We start from the raw sequence: 21,029 nt of genomic DNA, 5'->3' as shown, positions 1-21,029 counted from the left end.
CAAAGTAAATTTTATTATCAGAAGTTCTATATGTCTAAATGTACCTTCTTGAGATGCATTTTCTTGCAGGCATTTACATAAAAGTAAATGCAATAGAATTTATGAAAATCTGTACTTCATGACTGACAAAATAAGACAAATTATGCATGTAATAAGAAGATAAATTGCTAATACTGAGAAGTTGAGTTGAAAGTAAGTCTGTAGATTTTGAAATCTGTTCAGAGTTGAGGTGAGTAAAGTTATCAATGCCTTTTCAGGCACCTGATGGTTGTTGGATATTAACTGTTTCTGCACATCCTGCTTGATGGTCATAGTGAGAAGAAGACGTGGCCTAGATGGCGGGGTCCATGATGATGGATGGTGCTTCTTTGTGGCAGCATTCCTTGTACATGTGCTCAGTAACAGAAAGCTTTGCCAGTGTTGGGAATTACACAGCGCATTTAGATAAAACAATAACAAAATGTCAAGTAAAGTGTAACAGCTACTGGGAAAGTGCAGTGCTGGTAAATGATAAGGTGCAAGATCATAAAGTACATTGTTGCTTGTGTCTGTGCGGAAAATGAGTCTTCTCTTTAAAGACTGGTATTTGTTTCATACATGCCTTACCATAGTTACCGCAGTTCAGGCCACCTCAACAAGAAGAAATAGTCTGAAAGGTAGGAGCAATATTTGAGCATTCAGTCTGAACACCACCAAGCAGTTACATCAGAATGATCTTTGCATTCATTTTTAAATTAATCTTTTCATGCCAATGAAAATGTTGTTTTTTGTTTATAAAATTTTGTGAAATTTGTTTTTTTTACTGTATTACACTGTACTGCTGCTGCAAAACAGTGAATTTCAGTGATATTCCAGCTGATTCTGTTATCAACTTTAATTAAGAGATCTTCAGTAGGAAGAGCAGAAAATCAGATTGGAGACAGGAGATGGCAGATACTGGAATGTGGACAAACAAGTAATTTACTAGAGAAACTCAGGAGGTCAGACAGAATCTGTGGGTGGAAAGGAATTGTCAATACTTTGTGTCAGAACCCTGATTCAGGATTTCGCCATCAACAATTCCTTTCCTTTGATAAATGTTGCTTGACCTGCTGAGTACCTCTGTTGCTCTATAAAATCAGATTGTAAGTAGAGTGAAACAGCAGAACCTGCTGTATATGGAATCAATGCGTGAAGTTAGCATTAAAGGAATGCTGCTCTTCATTGCAAGTAGGTATGTCAGTAAGTATAAGGCTCCTGGTGAAGCATATCTGGAGAACTGCATACCATTTTGATCTGCTTATTTCAGGAGAAGCTTCACTAGGTTTCTTCTTAAGGAATGCTTGATGAGGTTGAGAAAAGTCTCACGAGTGAAGTAGAGTGAGACTGAGGGTGTTCCCTCAGATGTTTGCCAATCTTTGGAATTCCTATCCCCGAGAATTGTGGATGCTAAGTCCTTGCATGTATTGAAGGCTGGACCAAGGGTTATGGAAAACTGGCAGTAAGATGGAATTGAGGCACAGATCAGTTCAGCAATGATCTTATTGAATCTTATTCTCTAACATTTGTGTGAAAATATCTTTACTAATTTCCAGCTGAATGGCCTATGTCTAATGTTGGAATTATTTAATTGATTTCTTTTCATGTCCTCAAATTGGACATTAATTCAGTGAAGATATTAACTCCCTCTGTGAACAATTAAGCCATTGCACACAGAACTGCAGACAGTTCTCCATTCTTGTCCTACTGTGGTCTTTCTGCGGATTCACTTTAAGGCTGTGTTTTTATCATTGGCCCAGTCAAAGATTGAAAGTATGTACACAGAATACAGCCGTGAGATTCGTCCTCCCACAGGCAGCTACGAAACAAAGAAATACCATGGAATCCGTTCAAGAAAACATCAGGTATCCAAAGCGTGAGAAAAGAACAAATTGTGCAAATGGCATAAAGTGAGCAAACAACACAAAGAATATCAAAATCAAACCAGGAGTCCAATAGCATTCAATTTAGTTCAGTTCAGCACCGCGCTGGTAGCCCAGTCCATTCCTTGCAGAAGCACCCCAGTATGCACGAATCAGCCCGAGCAAACCACTCAAAAACAGAAGAGGAAGAGTAACAAAAATCCAGAAACACAGGCAACATGAACTTCACAGTCCCACAAATTGAGTCCATGGCCTCACCAATCAATCCTTGCAATATGGATCCCAAAACGCCTACACTTTCATCCGATAGCAGCTAGTGACAGGGAGAGGAAGGCCACTTAAAAACATCTGTAGTTTGTTAGCTTATTTATGCATATTTACCTCCATTCTGCTTTTAATCTGCTCCTTTGTCTAACTATCTTAGAGAGGGTAATAAATCAGTCATGATGGAATGGTAGAACAGATCCGATTGGGTGAAAGGCCTAATTGTGTTCCTTTGTTTTATGGTCGTAATACAACTTAAGTGTTTAAAATTACAGGGCAGAGGAGAGGTGATGGAAGGAATCGGAAAGCAAGACATAAGGAAAGACTGGGAAGTGATAAGATGGAGGCTGTGCAGGGGTGGGATGAGTGACTGAAGTAGTAAGTAGCAAGTTTACAGTGGTGTGGACAAGAAACCACTTTCCAGTTGGAGAGCCTCCCTCTTGTAACTAATCGTCCAGTTTGAAATGGAGAACTGTTCTCACTTCTGTGGTAACTGAATCCTGCAGCAAGTCAAGGCTATGTCACCCGAGATGGAACAGATAGCCTTTAATAGGATGGCAGAGGGGTTAGGTTAAAACCAATTATAGTCTTCAGGGGATCAGTTTAGAGGAGATAATTAGATGAGGTTGCTCAATGCAATTATTGTTACCTTTTTTTGTCATGTTTTGCTCAAGTATTACCATTGAATGATTCAGATTAGCGTAAGTAGTTAATGTGAGAATTAAAAGCCTGCCAAAACTAGAAACTTCAAAATTAGCAGGATTGCTGATGTGGATCTCATGTACACAATGATGTTAGAGAAAGGATACAGCTCAGTGGTGCATCTGGTATGGAGGCGTGGGCGTTGGTGAGGACACTGAACAGGACCTGAAAAGGCTGCAGAATGTTGTAAACTCAGCCAGCTCTATCATGGGCATGAACCTCCCCAGCTTCAAGGAAGGTGTTACTTCAAAAAGATGGTATCCATTATTAAGGGCCCCCATCACCCAGGACAACTTCTTTTCTCATTGCTCCCATCGAGGAGGAGGTACAAGAGCCGAAAGACCCACACTCAGCATTGTGGGAACAGCTTCTACCCCTCCACCTTAAGATTTCTGAATGAATGATGAAACTATGTACAGTACCTCACTATTGTTAATTTTTTACTCCCTTTTTGCACTACGTTATATATATATTTAAAATGTGTATTGCAATGTACTGGTTCTGCAAAACAACATATAGTACTGTGCAAAAGTCTTAGGTGTGTGAATCTAGGGAATCCAAGACTTGCATGGTACTTTAGTAATTTGGTATATAACTGTACAGGTGTTGGGGAAAAAAAGCATATTTCATGACATATGTGAGTGATGATGAACCTGATTTTGATATGGGTCTTTATTGTAGACTGAGAGTGGGAAGAGGGCAGGGAGAGGGGAATCATAAGACCAGAAGAGCAGAAATTTGGCCCATCAAGTCTGCTCTGCCATTTCATCATGGCTGATCCATTTTTGCTCTCAGTCCCAAATTCCTTCCTTCTTTCCTCTATCCCCTCAATCAAGAATCTGTCAACCTCTGTCTTAAATATTCGAACAGACTTGGCCTCCACAGCTGCCTGTGGCAGCAAATTCCACAGATTCACCATTCTCTGGCTAAGGAAATTCCTCCTCATCTCCATTCTAAAAGGAAACACTCTGTTCTGAGGCTGTGTCCTCTGGTCTTGGACTCTCCCACAATAGGAAACATCCTTTCCACATTCTTTCACCATTCGACTGGTTTCAGTGAGGTCACCCCTCATTCTTCTGAACTCCCATGAATACAGGCCCAGAGCCATCAAGTGCTCTTCATGTGACAAGCTGTTCAAACTTGGAATCAGTTTTGTGAGCCTCTTTTGACCCCTCTGAACCTTTTGAATCATTATTGGGGAAAAAGAGAAGGGAGGGAGCAGGAAGCACCTGAGACATTCTGTAATGATTAATAATAAACCAATTGTTTGGAATCAGATGACCTTGCCTGGTGTCTCTGCACACCCTGCCTCTGGCACTCCCTCTCTGCCTCCTGTCCCAGACCCCTCCTATGGTCCTCCACCCTCACCATTCCCAACATCCTTTACAAACTCACTGTCTGCTTCAGTACCATGCAAAAGTCTGCAGCGCGATAGCTATATATATGTGCCAGAAACTTTTGTATAGTACTGTATGCCAAGGATATGAAACCTGATTCTGATTCTATTTAGAAAGCAAACCCTTTTTTTTGGAGACCTGAAAGTAGCCAAAGTTTTAAGACAGAATATGTTGTGCAGGATAATCCTCCATACTGTTCCTGACCCACCTCCGAAAGAAATGCACTGCTTTGCCCTGATGAAATTGACAAGCTTGAAGGTGTAATTGAGCAACAAGAGTGACCTTAGAGACAGATTGTGACATAATCTTGTGTATTATAATGAAGATGAAGCGATAGTGCACTGTTTTATTTACTGAAAACAAGGTATTGCTGTGTGATTTTTATACATTTTTCATGGAGCATCCAAATAGTTTGGTTACTCATTTTTCCCTTGGGCCCAAGCTGGATGCCGATTGTGACCCGGATCAGTTCTGCCGTCAGCTCTAAGCTTCTAACTGTGTGGAGTTGGAGGTTATCCCTGTCACCTGCCCAGCATTTCAGGAGTTGTTTGAAACAGTGGTACAATGGATTCAAATACAGCTAGATGCTGGAGTGAGAATGTACTGTAACTGTTCAAGACAGCAATATGGAAAAATTTATTTAACCTGGGGTAGTGAAGTTTTGCAATTCATTCACAGTCCAATAAGCATTTTCCACCCAAGTTTAGATTCATAGGAAGTAGTGGAATCAAAGTATAAATGGCTGTTTCAGGAAAGTGGTGGTACTGCCAGAGTTTAGCCAACATCTCATGGAATGGGTACCCAAGTGTAAGGGACATTGCACCCATCATTTGAAGCCTTGGTGTTAAAAGACTTCACTCATCTGTTGAGTGATGCTTTTTGAAGAGTAGAGCAGTTCCTGTTATATCATCCACGTTAAATTTCAGTTAATTTCCACATATTCTTTTGCTTGAATGGAAAGACAGCCCTGAAAGCTGTGCTGTGTGTGACATTTTGTTGGATGTTAAATATCTGTTATATTTCTGAAATTCCAAAAGAAAAGTGCTGCAATAGTATTTAATTGACTTAACATTCCTTTGCAAAGTGATCTCTTGGTGGATAAGCATTCCGGAGACAGTGAGTATACCTTGAGATCTCCTTGGATGTGAGAAGGAGCAGATGGTATTGCGAAGTATTTTTAATTGGGGGAGGGCTGAATAACTACACATTTGGAGTATTTTTTTCCAATCTGGCTGCCTCATTACAGGAAAGATGTAGAAGCTTTAGTGTAAAGGAGATTTACACTAAATCTGCAAAATGAGAGAACATGTTTGATGAGGAAAGGCAAAGTGAACTAGGACTTAACTATTCGGAGGATGAAAGAAGACTTGCTAGAGGTAGAGTTGAAGTCAGTAGCTTGCTTACGTACACCTTAGGCAAATACATTTAAACTCAGTTTTTCACAATTCCTGATATTTAATCCTAGAAAACATTTCCTTTCTTAGATCAGTTAGGATCACTATTTTAAGAACGTGAAATGTCAGAATAATAGTAGAGAGAATGATTTATTTCAGCTTTTATTTCTTTCATCACATTCCCAGTGGGTCAGAAGTTTACATACACTTTGTTAGTATTTGGTAGCATTGCCTTTAAATTGTTTAACTTGGGACAAACATTTTAGGTAGCCTTCCACAAGCTTCTCACAATATGTTGCTGGAATTTTGTTCCATTCCTCCAGACAGAACTGGTGTAACTGAGTCAGGTGTTGCAGGCCTCCTTGCTTGCAGAAGATTTTTCAGTTCTGCCCACAAACTTTCTATCGGATTGAGGTCAGGGCTTTTGTGATGGCCACGCCAATACCTTGACTTTGCTGTCCTTAAGCAATTTTGCCACAACTTTGGAGTTATGCTTGGACTCATTGTTCATTTGGAAGACCCATTTACTACCGAGTTTAAACTTCCTGGCTGATGTCTTGAGGTGTTGCTTCAATATGTCCACATAATTTTCTTTCCTCATGATGCCATCTATTTTGTGAAGTGCACCAGTCCCTCCTGCAGCAAAGCACCCCCACAACATGATGCTGCCACCCCCATGCTTCACAGTTGGGATGGTGTTCTTCAGCTTGCAAGCCTCACCCTTTTTCCTCCAAACATAACGACGGTCATTCTATTGCCAAACAGTTCAATTTTTGTTTCATCAGACCAGAGGACATTTCTCCGAAAAGTCAGATCTTTGTCCCCATGTGCACTTGCAAACTGTAGTCTGGCTTTTTTATGGGGTTTTGGAGCAGTGGCTTCTTCCTTGCTGAGCAGCCTTTCAGGTTATGTCAATATAGGACGTTTTACTGTGGATATAGATACTTGTCTACCTGTTACCTCCAGCATCTTCACAAGGTCCTTTGCTGTTGTTCTGGGACTGATTTGCACTGTTCATCTCTAGGAGACAGAATGCGTCTCCTTCCTGAGTGGTATGATGGCTGCGTGGTCCCATGGTGTTTATACTTGCGTACTATTGTTTGTACAGATGAACATGGTACCTTCAGGCTTTTGGAAATTGCTCCCAGGGATGAACCAGACTTGTGGAGGTCCACATTTTTTTGTCTCTGAGGTCTTAGCTGATTTGTTTTGATTGTGTTTGTAAACTTCTGACCCACTGAAATAGTGATATAGTCAATTAAAAGTGAAATAATCTGTCTGTAAACAATTGTTGGAAAAATTACTTGTGTCATGCACAAAGTAGATATCCCCAATGTTTTGCCAAAACTATAGTTTACTAATATGAAATCTGTGGAGTGGTTAAACAATGAGTTTTAATGATTTCAACCTAAGTATATGTAAACTTCTGACTTCAACTGTAGATAAGAGGCAAAGATAGAGTGGACAGCCTGTGCCTTTTTCCCAGGATAGCAATGGCTTATACGAGATATAATTTTAAGGTGATTGGAGAAAAGTATACAGGGATGTCAGAAGAATTTTTTACACCAGGAGTGGTGAGTTTGTGGAATGCCCTGTCAGAAGAGGTGGTAAAGGCAGATGCACCAAAGACATTTAAGAGATTCTTTGGCACATGGATGAAAGGGAAATGGAGTGCTGTATGGGAGGGAAGTATTAGAATGAGTTGGAATGAGTTCAGAATTCGGCACAACATGGTGGGCTTAAGGGGTACTGTTCTGTCAATGCACATTGTTTTAGGTTGGTTGAAAAAGGTGATCACTAAAAACTTTAGTGCCTTTATTTAATCCTGACATGTTTGATGTACAGTTACATGTTAGCAAATAGCTTATCTGTGGTGAGCAGGACTAATTATAGAGAAGAGAAAATTTGCAGGTGCTGGAAATCCAAGAAACACATACAAAATGCTGGAGGAACTCAGCAGTCCAGGCAGCATCTATAGAAAAAAGTACATTCAATATTTCAGGCTTTGGCCCAAAACGTTGGCTATACAAATTATAGACACAAGTTTCTGAGCTGAAATTGCTGTTGTAACTGAGCTAGCTTCTACAGGCAGTGTTGGGTGCAGAAATCTAGAACAAATTTGGTTAAAATTTTCAGCCAACAGTAAATCAATAGGTTGTAGATTGAAGTACAATAAGTAAATGGGACTGATGAGCATAGATTGACTACTGGACAGGCTTGGGGTGAATGATTTATGTGTCTTGGTAGTTGTTGAAGTTTGAAATAGAAGATTTTGCCAAATCTTGCTTTATTCTCCAAATATTCAACCCATCCATTGAAATGCTAAATTAATTTGTTTAAACCTGTTATCTGAGGAGAAGTATTAAATATGTGGATGCCTTACAGGTGTACATTTTCCCCCTCTGTGTTTTCTGGCTCTGCTCTCACATTTTTCATATTTTGATGCTGCTTATCTTTGCTTTCGTAGTCAATTTTGTGTGCCTTTTAGTTATGGTCTGACATCGGTGGTGGGGAAAATGCTAGAGTCAGTTATCAAAGATGTGATAACAGCACATTTGGAAAGAGGTGAAATTATCGGACAAAGTCAACATGGATTTGTGAAAGGAAAATCATGGCTGACGAATCTTATAGAATTTTTTGAAGATTTAACTAGTAGAGTGGATAGGGGAGAGCCAGTGGATGTGGTATATTTAGATTTTCAAAAGACTTTTGACAGGGTCCCACACAGGAGATTAGTATGCAAACTTGAAGCACACGGTATTGGGGGTATGGTATTGATGTGGATAGAGAATTGGTTGGCAGACAGGAAGCAAAGAGTGGGAATAAACGGGACCTTTTCAGAATGGCAGGCAGTGACTAGTGGTGTACCGCAAGGCTCAGTGCTGGGACCCCAGTTGTTTACAATATATATTAATGATTTAGACAAGGGAATTAAATGCAGCGTCTCCAAGTTTGCGGATGACACGAAGCTGGGCGGCGGTGTTAGCTGTGCGGAGGATGCTAAGAGGATGCAGGGTGACTTGGATAGGTTAGGTGAGTAGGCAAATTCATGGCAGATGCAATTTAATGTGGATAAATGTGAGGTTATCCACTTTGATTGCAAGAACAGGAAAACAGATTATTATCTGAACGGTGGACAATTAGGAAAAGGGGAGATGCAACGAGACCTGGGTGTCATTGTACACCAGTCGTTGAAGGTGGGCATGCAGGTACAGCAGGCAGTGAAAAAGGCAAATGGTATGTTGGCATTCATAGCAAAAGGATTTGAGTACAGGAGCAGGGAGGTTCTACTGCAGTTGTACAAGGCCTTGGTGAGACCGCAGCTAGAGTATTGTGTGCAGTTTTGGTCCCCTAATCTGAAGAAAGACATTCTTGCCCTAGAGGGAGTACAGGGAAGGTTCACCAGATTGATTCCTGGGATGGCAGGACTTTCATATGAAGAAAGACTGGATCGACTAGGCTTATACTCACTGGAATTTAGAAGATTGAGGGGAGATCTTATTGAAACATATAAAATTCTAAAGGGATTGGACAGGCTAGATGCAGGAAGATTGTTTCCGATGTTGGGGAAGTCCAGAACGAGGGGTCACAGTTTAATGATAAGGGGGAAGCCTTTTAGGACCAAGATGAGGAAAAACTTCTTCACACAGAGAGTGGTGAATCTGTGGAATTCTGTGCCACAGGAAACAGTTGAGGCCAATTCATTGGCTTTATTTAAGAGGAAGTTAGATATAGCCCTTGTGGCTAAAGGGATCGGGGGTATGGAGAGAAAGCAGGTACAGGGTTCTGAGTTGGATGATCAGCCATGATCATACTGAATGGTGGTGCAGGCTCGAAGGGCTGAATGGCCTTCTCCTGCACCTATTTTCTACTTTTCTATGGTGCTCCTTCAGACAGCAGGTGATCTCTTTCCTCTAGGTATGTAATTTCTGTTAACCTGCGAGGAGGATAATAAATTTATCTCTCTTCTACCATTTCCTTCCCCTTCTCATTCCATTTTAGGAACTTCCCAGCCTCTATCTGTAGAATTTCCTGATTAACATTGACACCATGTAACTTAGTGTAACCCAATGCGTTGTGATATTGCAAGCAGTCCTGATGCTGCCATTATCAAGAAGTGCATTCCAAAATCGATCAACTATGAATCTGTGTTAACATGCTTCATTTCTGGATGAGAAACTTGTGGGTTCATTCCATGCCTGCATTTGACCGCAAGCCCTCAAAACCTCTCCTACCTATGGACTTATCTAGATGGCTTTCAGAAGTCGCTAATAATGATTTCTAGATGGTCATTGAAATTGTGTGCCGAAGTTTTGATATCCCTTACAGACCTTACGTCTCCAGTCTGAAGGCTATGCCCTCTTTTTTTTTAATGTACCCCCCTACGAGAGAAGAAAGATGATGTATCCTGTTGATGCTGCTCTGTCAGATCGTTCCTCGATCTACTATATTCCAGAGAATTAAATTCTCTGTCAGCTGACATCCCAAAGTAAAAACTGACTGAGTGATTCCCAGGTAGTCTTCCTGAAATATCAAGTTACCTTTCATGGACAAGTTGAAGAACTCTCTTCCTGTTTTGGTGCATTTTTGTCCCTCAAACCATGTGATTAAAACATCTGAAGTAATAGTTCTGCTGCTCTTTCTGAGAGTTTTGCTAATATAAGTTAAGATCCATGGAGTCGACACTATAGGGATGGCTCCACTTGCAAAGTTCATTGGCAGTAAAGTCCTTTGGGAAGTTTCAAGTTTCTGAAAGGTTCTAGATAAATGAAAGTTCTTTCTTTCTTTCCAGTGCAGCATGTCTCCCCATTTCCTGTCCTGCTGTGCAACCTTCTGGTAGATTGCCTCTTCTAAAGGCTTTCCAGTTTTACCAAAAATACTGAATTTCACCTGACAGAGCAAAAGGACATTTTGATGCTTAACATAAATTAAGGAAACCTGGATCCGTTTTATCTACAGACAGAAGAAATGTGGCTAACCAGAAGTTAAGCGTTGTGTTGGAAGGCATCCCTGGACCATAACTGATGAAAAGGTTTTAAAATCATCTCAACCTCTGTCTTAATTAAAATTTCAAAACACAATGAGCACAGTAAGTACAGTCAGTAGCTTAGCCTGAGTGTCAACTTCGAAGCTGAGCTTTAAACTTTGTTTTAATAATTTAAATACAAACATAAGATGATGAGGTTCGCCATTTTTTAGGTGGTATATACATAGTGAATTTTGTAGTTTCCTTCCTCCTCCAATGTAAAACAGTATTGCAGTGACACACTTTGAGTAGAGCAGTTGTACATAGGAGGAGCACTTGATGGCTCTGAGCCTGGCTTGTGTTGATGGAGTTGAGAAGAATAAGGGGGGAATCTCATTGAAACCTATCGAATATTGGAAGGACTGGATCAAGTGGACATGGAAAGGATGTTTCCTCTAAAGGGGGACTGTCTAGGACCAGAACACGCAGCCTCAGAATACAGGATATTCCTTTCGAATAGAGATGAGGAATTTCTTGAGCCTGCAGCTGATGAATCTGTGGAATATATTGGCATGGACCGACTGTGGAGGCCCTGGTCATGGGCAAATTTAAACCAGAGGCTGATAGGTTTTTGATTAGTAAAGGTGTCAAAAGTTATAGGAAGAAGATAGGAGAATGAGGTTGAGAGGGATAATAAATCAGCCATGATGGAATGGCAGAGCAGAATTGATGGGCTGAATGGCCTAATTTTGCTCCTGTGTATCGTGGTCTAAGTGTTTGCCTACGCAATAAATGTTTAAAAGAAAATACAGTGACAGAAAGCTGAGTAATTGAGACCTGTAGAGCAAATAGAACTAAACATTGCCTGCAAGTGGCTCATAGAACTCAGAGCAACAGACCTAAAATCTGTCTGATTCACAGTGGAGTCTGGTTATTCATGAAAATTACCACAGCTCCACTCACTGGGGGTGAGCTTCAGGTCACTGTATTGCAAAGCTACTGTGTAGCAGTCCTTTTAATAGGTGGCATGCTACTCACTCAAAATGTGAGTATCACTATTATTTTGCCAATGCACTTTGTCAACATGTTATCTTAAGCTAGTAAAATTTCAGTTTGGAGAGCAATTTTATTTTCATTTCATCTAATAGTCAGATGGGTAGTTAGACCCCAGAGTTCCAATGAATTTTTAATAATGGAATGATGGTAGCACTAGAAGGGTATTATTTACTGCTCATCTGGGCTGAATTGAGTGTAGGACTGAAAAGAAATTTGTCTTGTTCTGGATTTCACCTGTTTGTACAAATGCTGTATTTGGTTTTTCTATTTGCATCTCTCTTCCCATTTTGAAGATATCATTTTATGCAAGTATCCTTACTAAATGCATCACCTGTCATTTTTCTGTTTAAAGTTGCTCGATTCTTTAAATCTTTTAAAAACTGACTGCATGTTAGTACAATAGCCACGTACTAAATTTTACAATTTACAAGACTCTATGCATATTAGGCTATTTTCTAAACATGGATCATATTCAGAAATCAGAGGTGCAAAGGGACTTGGGAGTCCTTGTGCAGGATTCTCTAAAGGTTAACTTGTAGGTTGAATCTGGAAGGTAATTGCAATGTTAGCATTAATTTAAGAGAAGAGGAATGTAAAAGGAAGGTTGTGATGTTGAGGCTTTATAAGGCATTGGTCAGACAGCACCTACAGAATTATGAACAGTTTTAGGCTCCTTATCGAAAGAAGGATATGCTGGCATTGGAGAGGGTCCAGAGGATGGTCACGAGAATTATTCCAGGAAAGAAAGGGTTAATGTATTGGATGGCTCTGTGTCTTTAGAAGAATTGGCTGGGGGGTGGGGGGGGGGGGAAAAGAACCTCATTGAAACCTGTTGAATATTGAATAGCCTAGATAGAATGGATATGGAGAGAATGTTTCCTGCACGGGGGAGTCCAGAACCAGATGGTGGTGAATCTGTGGAATTCATTGCCATAAATGTCTGTGGAAACCAAGTCATTGGAGAAATTTAAAGCAGAGATTGATAGGTTCTTGATTAGTCAGGGTGTGAAAGGTTACTGGGAGAGGACAGGAGAATGGTATTGAGAGGGATAGTAAATCAACCATGATAGAATGGAGGAGCAGACTTGATAAACCGAACGACAATTCTATTCCTGCGTTTTATGGTCTACATTCTTTAATGTATACATGTTGCATGAGTCTACTTACTTCAAGTGTGGATCTCTGAGTAGAAACAGTAAGCATTAGAAATCAGTCAGGGCTAAAAACGTGCAGCCTCACGCATCTACAGGGTCTCCCTTACAATTGTGAACCACTTCACTGCTGCATCAGTTCTTCTCATGTGCATTCCCTTTCCCAGAGACTACAGCAGGCATTGTTAGTCAAATACAAAAGCTACTTGCCCTGTTCATGGGATCAAAGCATTGGAAAGGCCATTCAGCCCACATTGGCTGTGCCATCTCTCTTTAAACTACTCAATAAGTCCCACTCCCTTCTGACTTTTCCCACTAGCTGAATATTTTTTTCCTGGTCTGTTAAAATCAGATTAAATGCTTTTGTTTTTTTTTTACAGCTATTTACTGTATTCTAAATCACAGCAAAGTACTCTGTCTCCTCTCAAAGCACCAATGATTTCATCCCTGCAGATGTTTATCTTTTAGTGACCTGCACATTCAGTGTCTCTCCTTTCACAATTAAATTACTTCTGATTTTAAAGAGCACCCACACTAAACTTCTCTATGACCTCGGTTGCATTCTCGTCACAGCTGAAGTCCCAGTCCTGATGAAATGTCTCAAAACAAAACATGCACTGTTCATTTCCCTCCATTGATGCTAACTGACCCATGGACTTCCTCCGGTACTTGTGTATTGCTTGTTTATTGTGCTACTCTCATTCTCAATGTAATGTAGGTGAATGAGTAAAAGATCACAAAAAGAAGACCATTGCACCTAAATGTGGGGACACAGCTTAGTCAGTCTGATGCTCTGCAGATCCCCCCATTATCCCTGAAACTTGCTGCTTCATTGTCAAGCTTCCAGATGCATATATTGGTTTATTATTGTCATATATGCTGAGGTGCAGTGAAAAGCTTGTCTTACACACTGTTCATGCAGCTCAAATCATTACACTAGTGTATTGAGGTTGGTCAGGGTGCAGAATAAAGTGTAAGAGCTACAGAGAAAGTATAGTGCAGGTAAACGAGCAAGTACAAGGTCATAGCAAGGTAGATCATGAGGCCAAGTGTCCATCTTATCATACAAGAGTCTGATAATAGTGGGGTAGAAGCTTACTTTGAGCCTGATGGAATGGGCTTTCAGGGTATTGTAACTTCTATTCAGTGGGAGGAGGATGAAGAGAGGATGTCCAGGGTGGATAGGGTCTTTGATTATGCTGAGTGTCATTCGTGAGTTTGCGAGAAGTACAAAGATCTTGAAGGATTAGCATTTTAACACTTAAAGCAATTTTCCAGAAACTAATCCTAGTTATTTTAAAGTAGCACCCTGAATTTGTCTCCAAATCAGAATTGGGTTTAATATCACTGGCATATATTGTGAAATTTGTTGTTTCACTACAGCAGTTCATTGCAATGCATAGTTTGAATAGTAATAAAAAAACAATTAATTACTATATATAGAGAGAGAGAGTGTGTGTTGAAGTCAGTTTACATGCATCTTAGCCAAATACATTTAAACTCAATTTTTCACAATTCCTGACATTTAATCCTAGAAAACATTCCCTGTCTTAGGTCAGTTAGGATCACTACTTTAAGAATGTAAAATGTCAGAATAATAGTAGAGAGAATGATTTATTTGGTAGCGTTGCCTTTAAATTGTTTAACTTGGGACAAACATTTTAGGTAGCCTTCCACAAGCTTCTCACAGTAAGTTGCTGGAATTTTGTTCCATTCCTCCAGACAGAACTGGTGTAACTGAGTAAGGTTTGTAGGAATCCCTGCTCGCACACAAGCTTTTTCAGTTCTGCCCACAAGTTTTCTATCGGATTGAGGTCAGGGCTTTTGTGATGGCCGGTCCAATACCTTGACTTTGTTGTCCTTAAGCAATTTTGCCACAACTTTGGAGGTATGCTTGGGCTCATTTGGAAGAGCCATTTGCGACCAAGCTTTAATTTCCTGGCTGACGTCTTGAGATGCTGCTTCAGTATATTCACATAATTTTCCTTCCTCAGGATGCCGTCTACTGTGTAAAGTGCATCAGTCCCTCCTGCAGCAAAGCACCCCTACAATATGATGCTGCCACCTCCATGCTTCATGGTTGGGATGGTGTTCTTCGGCTTGCAAGCCTCACCCTTTTTCCTCCAAACATAACGATGGTCATTATTTCCAAGCGTTTCAATTTATGTTTCATCAGACCAGAGGACATTTCTCCGAAAAGTCAGATCTTTGTCCCCATGTGCACTTGCAAACTGTAGTCTGGCTTTTGTTATGGCAGTTTTGGAGCAGTGGCTTCTTCCTTGCTGAGTAGCCTTTCAGGTTATGTCAGTATAGGACTTGTTTTACTGTGGATATAGATACTTGTCTACCTGTTTCCTCCATCTTCACAAGGTCCTTTGCTGTTGTTCTGGGACTGATTTGCACTTTTTGCGCCAAAGTACATTTGTCTCTAGGAGACAGAATTTGTCTCCTTCCTGAGTGGTATGATGGCTGTGTGGTCCCATGGTGTTTATACTTGCATACTATTGTTTGTACGGATGAACGTGGTACCTTCAGGCGTTTGGAAATTGCTCCCAAGGATGAACCAGACTTGACATCATTTTCTGACCTCAATCCGATAGAAAATTTGTGGGCAGAACTGAAAAAGTGTATGCGAGCAAGGAGGTCTACAAACCTGACTCAGTTACACCAGTTCTGTCTGGAGGAATGGAACAAAATTTCAGCAACTTACTGTGAGAAGCTTGTGAAAGGCTACCCAAAACGTTTGACCCAAGTTAAACAATTTAAAGGCAATGCTACCAAATACTAACAAAGTGTATGTAAACTTCTGACCCTCTGGGAATGTGATGAAAGCTGAAATAAATCATTCTCTCTACTATTATTCTGACATTTCACATTCTTAAAGTAAAGTAGTGATCCTAACTGACCTAAGACAGGGAATGTTTCCTAGGGTTAAATGTCAGGAATTGGGAAAAACTGAATTTAAATGTATTTGGCTACGGTGTATGTAAACTTCTGACTTCAGCTGTCCATTCAGAACTCTGATGGCGGAGGGGAATCTGATAACTGACTGAGCACTTAACGTTTCTGTATGTTCCTCCTAAATGCTTTCTCACTGAAATATGAAAATTGATAATTTGCATATATTGAGGCCAGTATAAAGTTACTGCCGAACATGTATTTGTCAGAATTGCATTGTTGAAGAGAAAGAAAAATAATGAGGTCTTGTAGCTTAGCTTGCTTTATATTTTTAGGCTCCCAGGAAACGCAGAATGATGCCTTCTCAGCAGTCCCGAAGAGTCCGCCGCCGTCACAGATTGGCAGAACCAGCTGAGCCACAAGCAGACATAATCGAGACTGGTGAGTAGCATAGGAAATCTTCACTCGATCTCCCATCTTCCATTCACTTCCATTGAGCCAATGGAAGCCAATAGCCTGAATGAGAAATGGCAGCTTGGGTTGCCCACAAGGGCATGTGTCTGAACAGCCTGTTGCACCATTCAGTAAGAAGCTGACCTCAACTTCATTTCCCCCTCCAATCATCCCAAGGCTCAGATGTCCGCTTGTCTTAGTTTGTTTAAGAAGAGTAGCACGCACTGAACCGTATTGGATCAATTGCCAAAATATGGTGGATGTGTATGCAGCTGATGTGTTGCACAGTGAATTGATCAGCTGAATGTGCACCTGTCACCTTGCAGTCGATCCGATGTGATTCATCTTGCAGGCTTTCACGCACATTCTTTTTGTTTCAGCGGGCTTGGTCCATCGTACCCAGACTGCAAGTTGCTCTGCATGGACCTTTACTAACTTGACTCTTAGTCCGCACATACGTAACACACACAAAATACTAGAGGAGCTCAGCAGACCAGGAAGCATCTACAGAGAGGAATAAAAAGTCAGTGTTTTGGACCATGACCCTTCATCAGGAAGGTCTTGGCCCGAAATGTCGACTGTTCATTCTACTAGATAGATGCTGTCCAACCTGCTGAGTTCCTCCAGCATTTTGTGTGTGTTACTTTGGATTTCCAACATCTGCAGAATCTCTTGTGTTTATGATTTATTCAAATATTTTGGTTCCATTGCTCTGCAGGGTCAAACATTGTCAGCCGTCTTAATAAAGAAATTCTTTCCTATTTCCACTTTAAATGGATGGACCATTATTCTGAAACTGTCCTCTAATTGTGGATTTCCATACCTTCAGAATCAAAATCAAAACAGTTGAAGATAACGGAAATCTGAAATAAAAGCAGAAAATGGTGGAAACATTCAACAGGTCAGACAGTGCTTATGGAAGAAGAAATGAGATTGGCACTTCAAATTGAAGGCTTTCAGAATTAATTCTTAAAGGGTCTTCATCTGAGTCAGGTTTACCGTCATTGACACGTAAATTATTTTTGTCTTGCCACAGCGGTACGGTGCAAGATATATTTAAAAAATCATAAATTACAATCTGAGTATAAAAAGGATAAATCATGCAAAAAGAGAACAAAGTGAGGTAGTGTTGATGGACCGTTCAGATGGCAGAAAAGAAGAAGCTGTTCTAAAACATTGGGCATCTTCAGGCTCCTGTTCCACCACCTTGATGGCAGTACTGAGAAGAGGGCATGTCCTGGATGGTGAGGGTCTGATTCAGATTTGCTTATCACAGGCACTTCAAAACATACAATGAAATCCGCCATTTGCGTAAACAACTAGCATATCTAAGGAGGCCCGTAAGCGTTGCCACACATTCTGGCACTGACACAGCATGCTGACAATACTCCACAGAACAACACAAGCAGCAAAAAGAAGACTTCTTCCTGAGTAATGGATGCCACCTTCTTGAGGCATTGTGTTTTGAAGATGTCCTCGATGGTGGGGACACCAGTGTCCAAGATGAAATTGAAATGCTAATCCCACTTCTCTCTCCTACTGCTGCCTGACCTTAGTATTTATGGTATTTACTTCAAAGCCCCTCAGAATTTGCTTTGACCTGGAACGGATTATTCCACAAAATTAAACCTGCCTTGTGGGCATGCTTATTATCAGTGGTTGGATTTACTCTTCAGTGAAGCAGTATTTAAAAAGTGTTGGGTATAATCTTACACTAATGAGCACCTACAGAGCACTGTAATCCAGCTACTGTAATACCAGCTGCATTAACTTTTGTCTTACCTGCTGGTAATTAGTGTAATTAAGGAGTTTTCCCACTTGTATTTTTAGAGTTCAGACAGAAAAGCCTGTTCACGGAATGAATGTAAGAGATTGGCAGTTATGATTGTCTTCCTTGTGTTAGTTAATGAGCAGGAAGAGCTAAAGAAAATTAGGTGTTTTTGTTAAAGACAAACGGAAAGGGAAGATGGAGAGAGTCTTTCATTTTGCTGACAATGAAGTGCCAATAATTTGAGCTGCATCAAACAGTATCCATCTACAACCCACAACAGTTACTGAATAAGAAAATCAAATATTCAGTGAACATTCTGAAATCTGGTCCAAATAGAAATTTTGAAAATAAGAAAATTCTGGAAAGTAAACAGAAAATGAGTTTGTGAGGTAAATAGGGTTGAATACTAAGGATCTGTCTTTAAGTCCATACCCAATAAATAGATAATGGATCATTATTATTTGGCATATAAATTTACATGGATTGGGAATTTGCTGTGCTGTGTTGGTGTGACATACACTACAACAAAAACCAACATTCAGCAATTATAAAGAATTGTATAAAAATAAGTATGAGGTTAAATTACAGATAATGAATGAAATGTGCATATATACAGAAATATCAGTATGTATCTATATGTTTATGAATACATACAGTTGCAAGAAAAAATGTGAACCCTTTGCTTTTACCTTTCTTTCTGCATTGATAACTCATGAAATATGGTCTGATCTTCATGTGAGTCACAACAATAGACAAACACAATCCACCTGAATTAGTAACATATAAACAATTGTACTTTTCTTGTCTTTATTGGACTTTGTTTAATCATTCACAGTCCAGGCTGGAAAAAGTATGTGAACCCTTGTATTTAGTAACTGGTAGAACCTCCTTTAGCGGTAATAACCTCCACCAATGTTTCCTGTAGCTGCTGACCAGGTCTGCACAATGGCAAGGAGGAGTTTTAGACCATCCCTCCATACAAAACTGTTTCAGTTCATCAATATTTCTGGGATAACTCGCATGAACAGCCCTCTTCAGGTCATGCCATAGCATCTCAATTGGATTAAGGTCCAGACTTGAAGCCAGTCATTCCAAAACACAAACTTTATTCTTTTTAAATCATTCTGTTGTTGATTGACTGTTGTGTTTTGGATCATTCTCTTATTGCATTATCCAACTTCTATTAAGCTTCAGGTGACAGACCTCTACCCTAACATTCTCCTATAAAATGTCTTCATTGTTCCCTCAACGATTGCAAGCTTTCCAGGCCCTAAGGTAGCAAAGCAGCCCCAAACCATAATGCTTCTTTCACCGTGTTTCACAGTTGGGTTGAGATTTTGATGTTGGTATGCAGTGCCCTTTTTCCTCCAAACATAGTGGGGTTCATTTCTGCCAACAAGGGTTCAACTTTCGTGTCATCTGACCACAGACCATTCTCCCAGAAACATTTGGAACATCCAGGTGGTCTTTTCCAAACGTGAAACGAGCAGCAATGTTTACTTTGGAGAGCAGTTTTCCTCCATGGTGTCCTTTCATGAACACCATTCTTGATCAGAGTTTTTCTCTTATAGTGGACACATGAAAGGAGACTTGAACAAGTTGCAGAGATTTCTGCAGTCTTCTGCTGTTACCGTTGGGTTCTTTTTCATCTCCCTCAGCATTGCATGCTGTTTTCTTGAGTAGCAACAGTACTGAATTTCTTCCATCTGTAGACAATTCTCTTACTGTGAACTGATGAACACTCAGGTCTTTAGAAATGCATTGGTAGCCTTTTCCAGATTCAAGTTGCTCCACAATTCTTCTCTGATCCTCTGAAAATTGTCTTGATTGAGGCATGGTGCACATAAACAGATCTTTCTTGAGAAGAGCAGGCTCTGTCAGTAACCTGACTTTGTGTGTCTTTTTACAAGGAGGGGCACCTCCTCAACCCTCACCTCCAATCTCAACTCATTGATTGGAACAGCTGACTCTAAATAGCTTTTGTAGAAGGCGTTACCCCAGAGCGTCACATGCTATTTTGAACCTCACCTGTGATTGTTTAAATGGTGTACTCAGTATTGATGAGATGAAGTACAATTGTTTGTGTGTTATTAGTTTAGACAGATTGTGTTTGTTTATTATTGTGACTTAGATGAAGATCAGACCAGATTTTGAACAATGAATGCAGAACAGCAGGTAATTGCAAAGGGTTAACAAACTTTTTCTTACAGCTGTGAATAGATTTGAGCTGGCATCGTGGCTGGAAGGGCCAGAAGGGCTTATTCACTGTTGTATCTCAATAATTTTTTTAAAATCCTTTAAATATTATTTCACTAAATGATGCCTCTGCTTTCCAAATGCAATCGGAGTATTCCAGTATCGTTCTTGAGATTACGTAGAAAATGAGGATAGAGTTTTTACTCTTGAAGTTGTGCAGAGGTTGAGAGAGAAGGCTGTGTATCTCTGACATGCTTTTTAACCATTTCTGCATCTTCTGGACCCCAAGATCTCTTTTTGGTGCTTTGTAAAAGGAAGGACGATCAATGAGCACACAAGAAGACCCCACAAGCTAGTGTGCATTTCACAGATCAGTGCAGAGTGGGAACAGGCCCTTCACTCATATTGTCTGTGCCAAACCTCATGCCAATTTCAAACTGCTCTCTTGCCTGAACCTGTCGATATTCCCCAACTATTCATGTGTCTTTTTAACAACTTGCTCTTGAACATCACTATCATGCCACTTTCCATTGAGGCATGTTCTGGGCACCTACCATTCTCTGTAAAACAAAAAAAAACTTGCCTCAGAAATCTCCGTTGGACTTGTTCTCCCTCACCTTAAACCTGAGCTCTCCAGCATCTTGCTGGCCGCAGGACTCTGTCTACACTTTCTCTGCCTCTCATAAATTAATATACCTCTATTAGGTTAGCTCTTAACCTCTAACACTCCAGAAAAAGAGAACAATCAGCTGTATTTGTCATATTATGTCGAAACACAGTGAAATATGTCATGGACATCGATGATCAACACAGTCTGTGAATGTGCTGGGGCATCCCACAAGAGTCGCCATACTTCCGGTGCCTTCAACTTACTAAGCCT

The 21,029-nt window shown here is 40.3% G+C and overlaps 1 protein-coding gene across 2 annotated transcripts in view; it reads left to right on the top strand.

Annotated features, from left to right (window-relative positions):
* rnf4 (ring finger protein 4) overlaps positions 1–21,029 on the top strand; it is a 66,030-nt gene that overhangs the window by 26,686 nt on the left and 18,315 nt on the right. Inside the window, exons 2-3 of one of the 2 annotated variants that reach the window (XM_059974164.1) lie at positions 10,618–10,747; positions 16,065–16,170. In XM_059974164.1, coding sequence (XP_059830147.1) covers positions 10,739–10,747; positions 16,065–16,170 — 115 coding nt within the window. In that variant the 5' untranslated portion in view covers positions 10,618–10,738. The remainder of the gene's footprint in view (positions 1–10,617; positions 10,748–16,064; positions 16,171–21,029) is intronic. The other variant, XM_059974165.1, reaches the window with a different exon arrangement.

Source organism: Hypanus sabinus, chromosome 7 (assembly GCF_030144855.1).
Source record: "Hypanus sabinus isolate sHypSab1 chromosome 7, sHypSab1.hap1, whole genome shotgun sequence".
In the NCBI taxonomy this organism is placed as follows: Eukaryota; Metazoa; Chordata; class Chondrichthyes; order Myliobatiformes; family Dasyatidae; genus Hypanus; species Hypanus sabinus.
The sequence above is the reverse complement of the archived record's forward strand: the minus strand, read 5'-3'. Positions and strand labels throughout refer to the sequence as shown.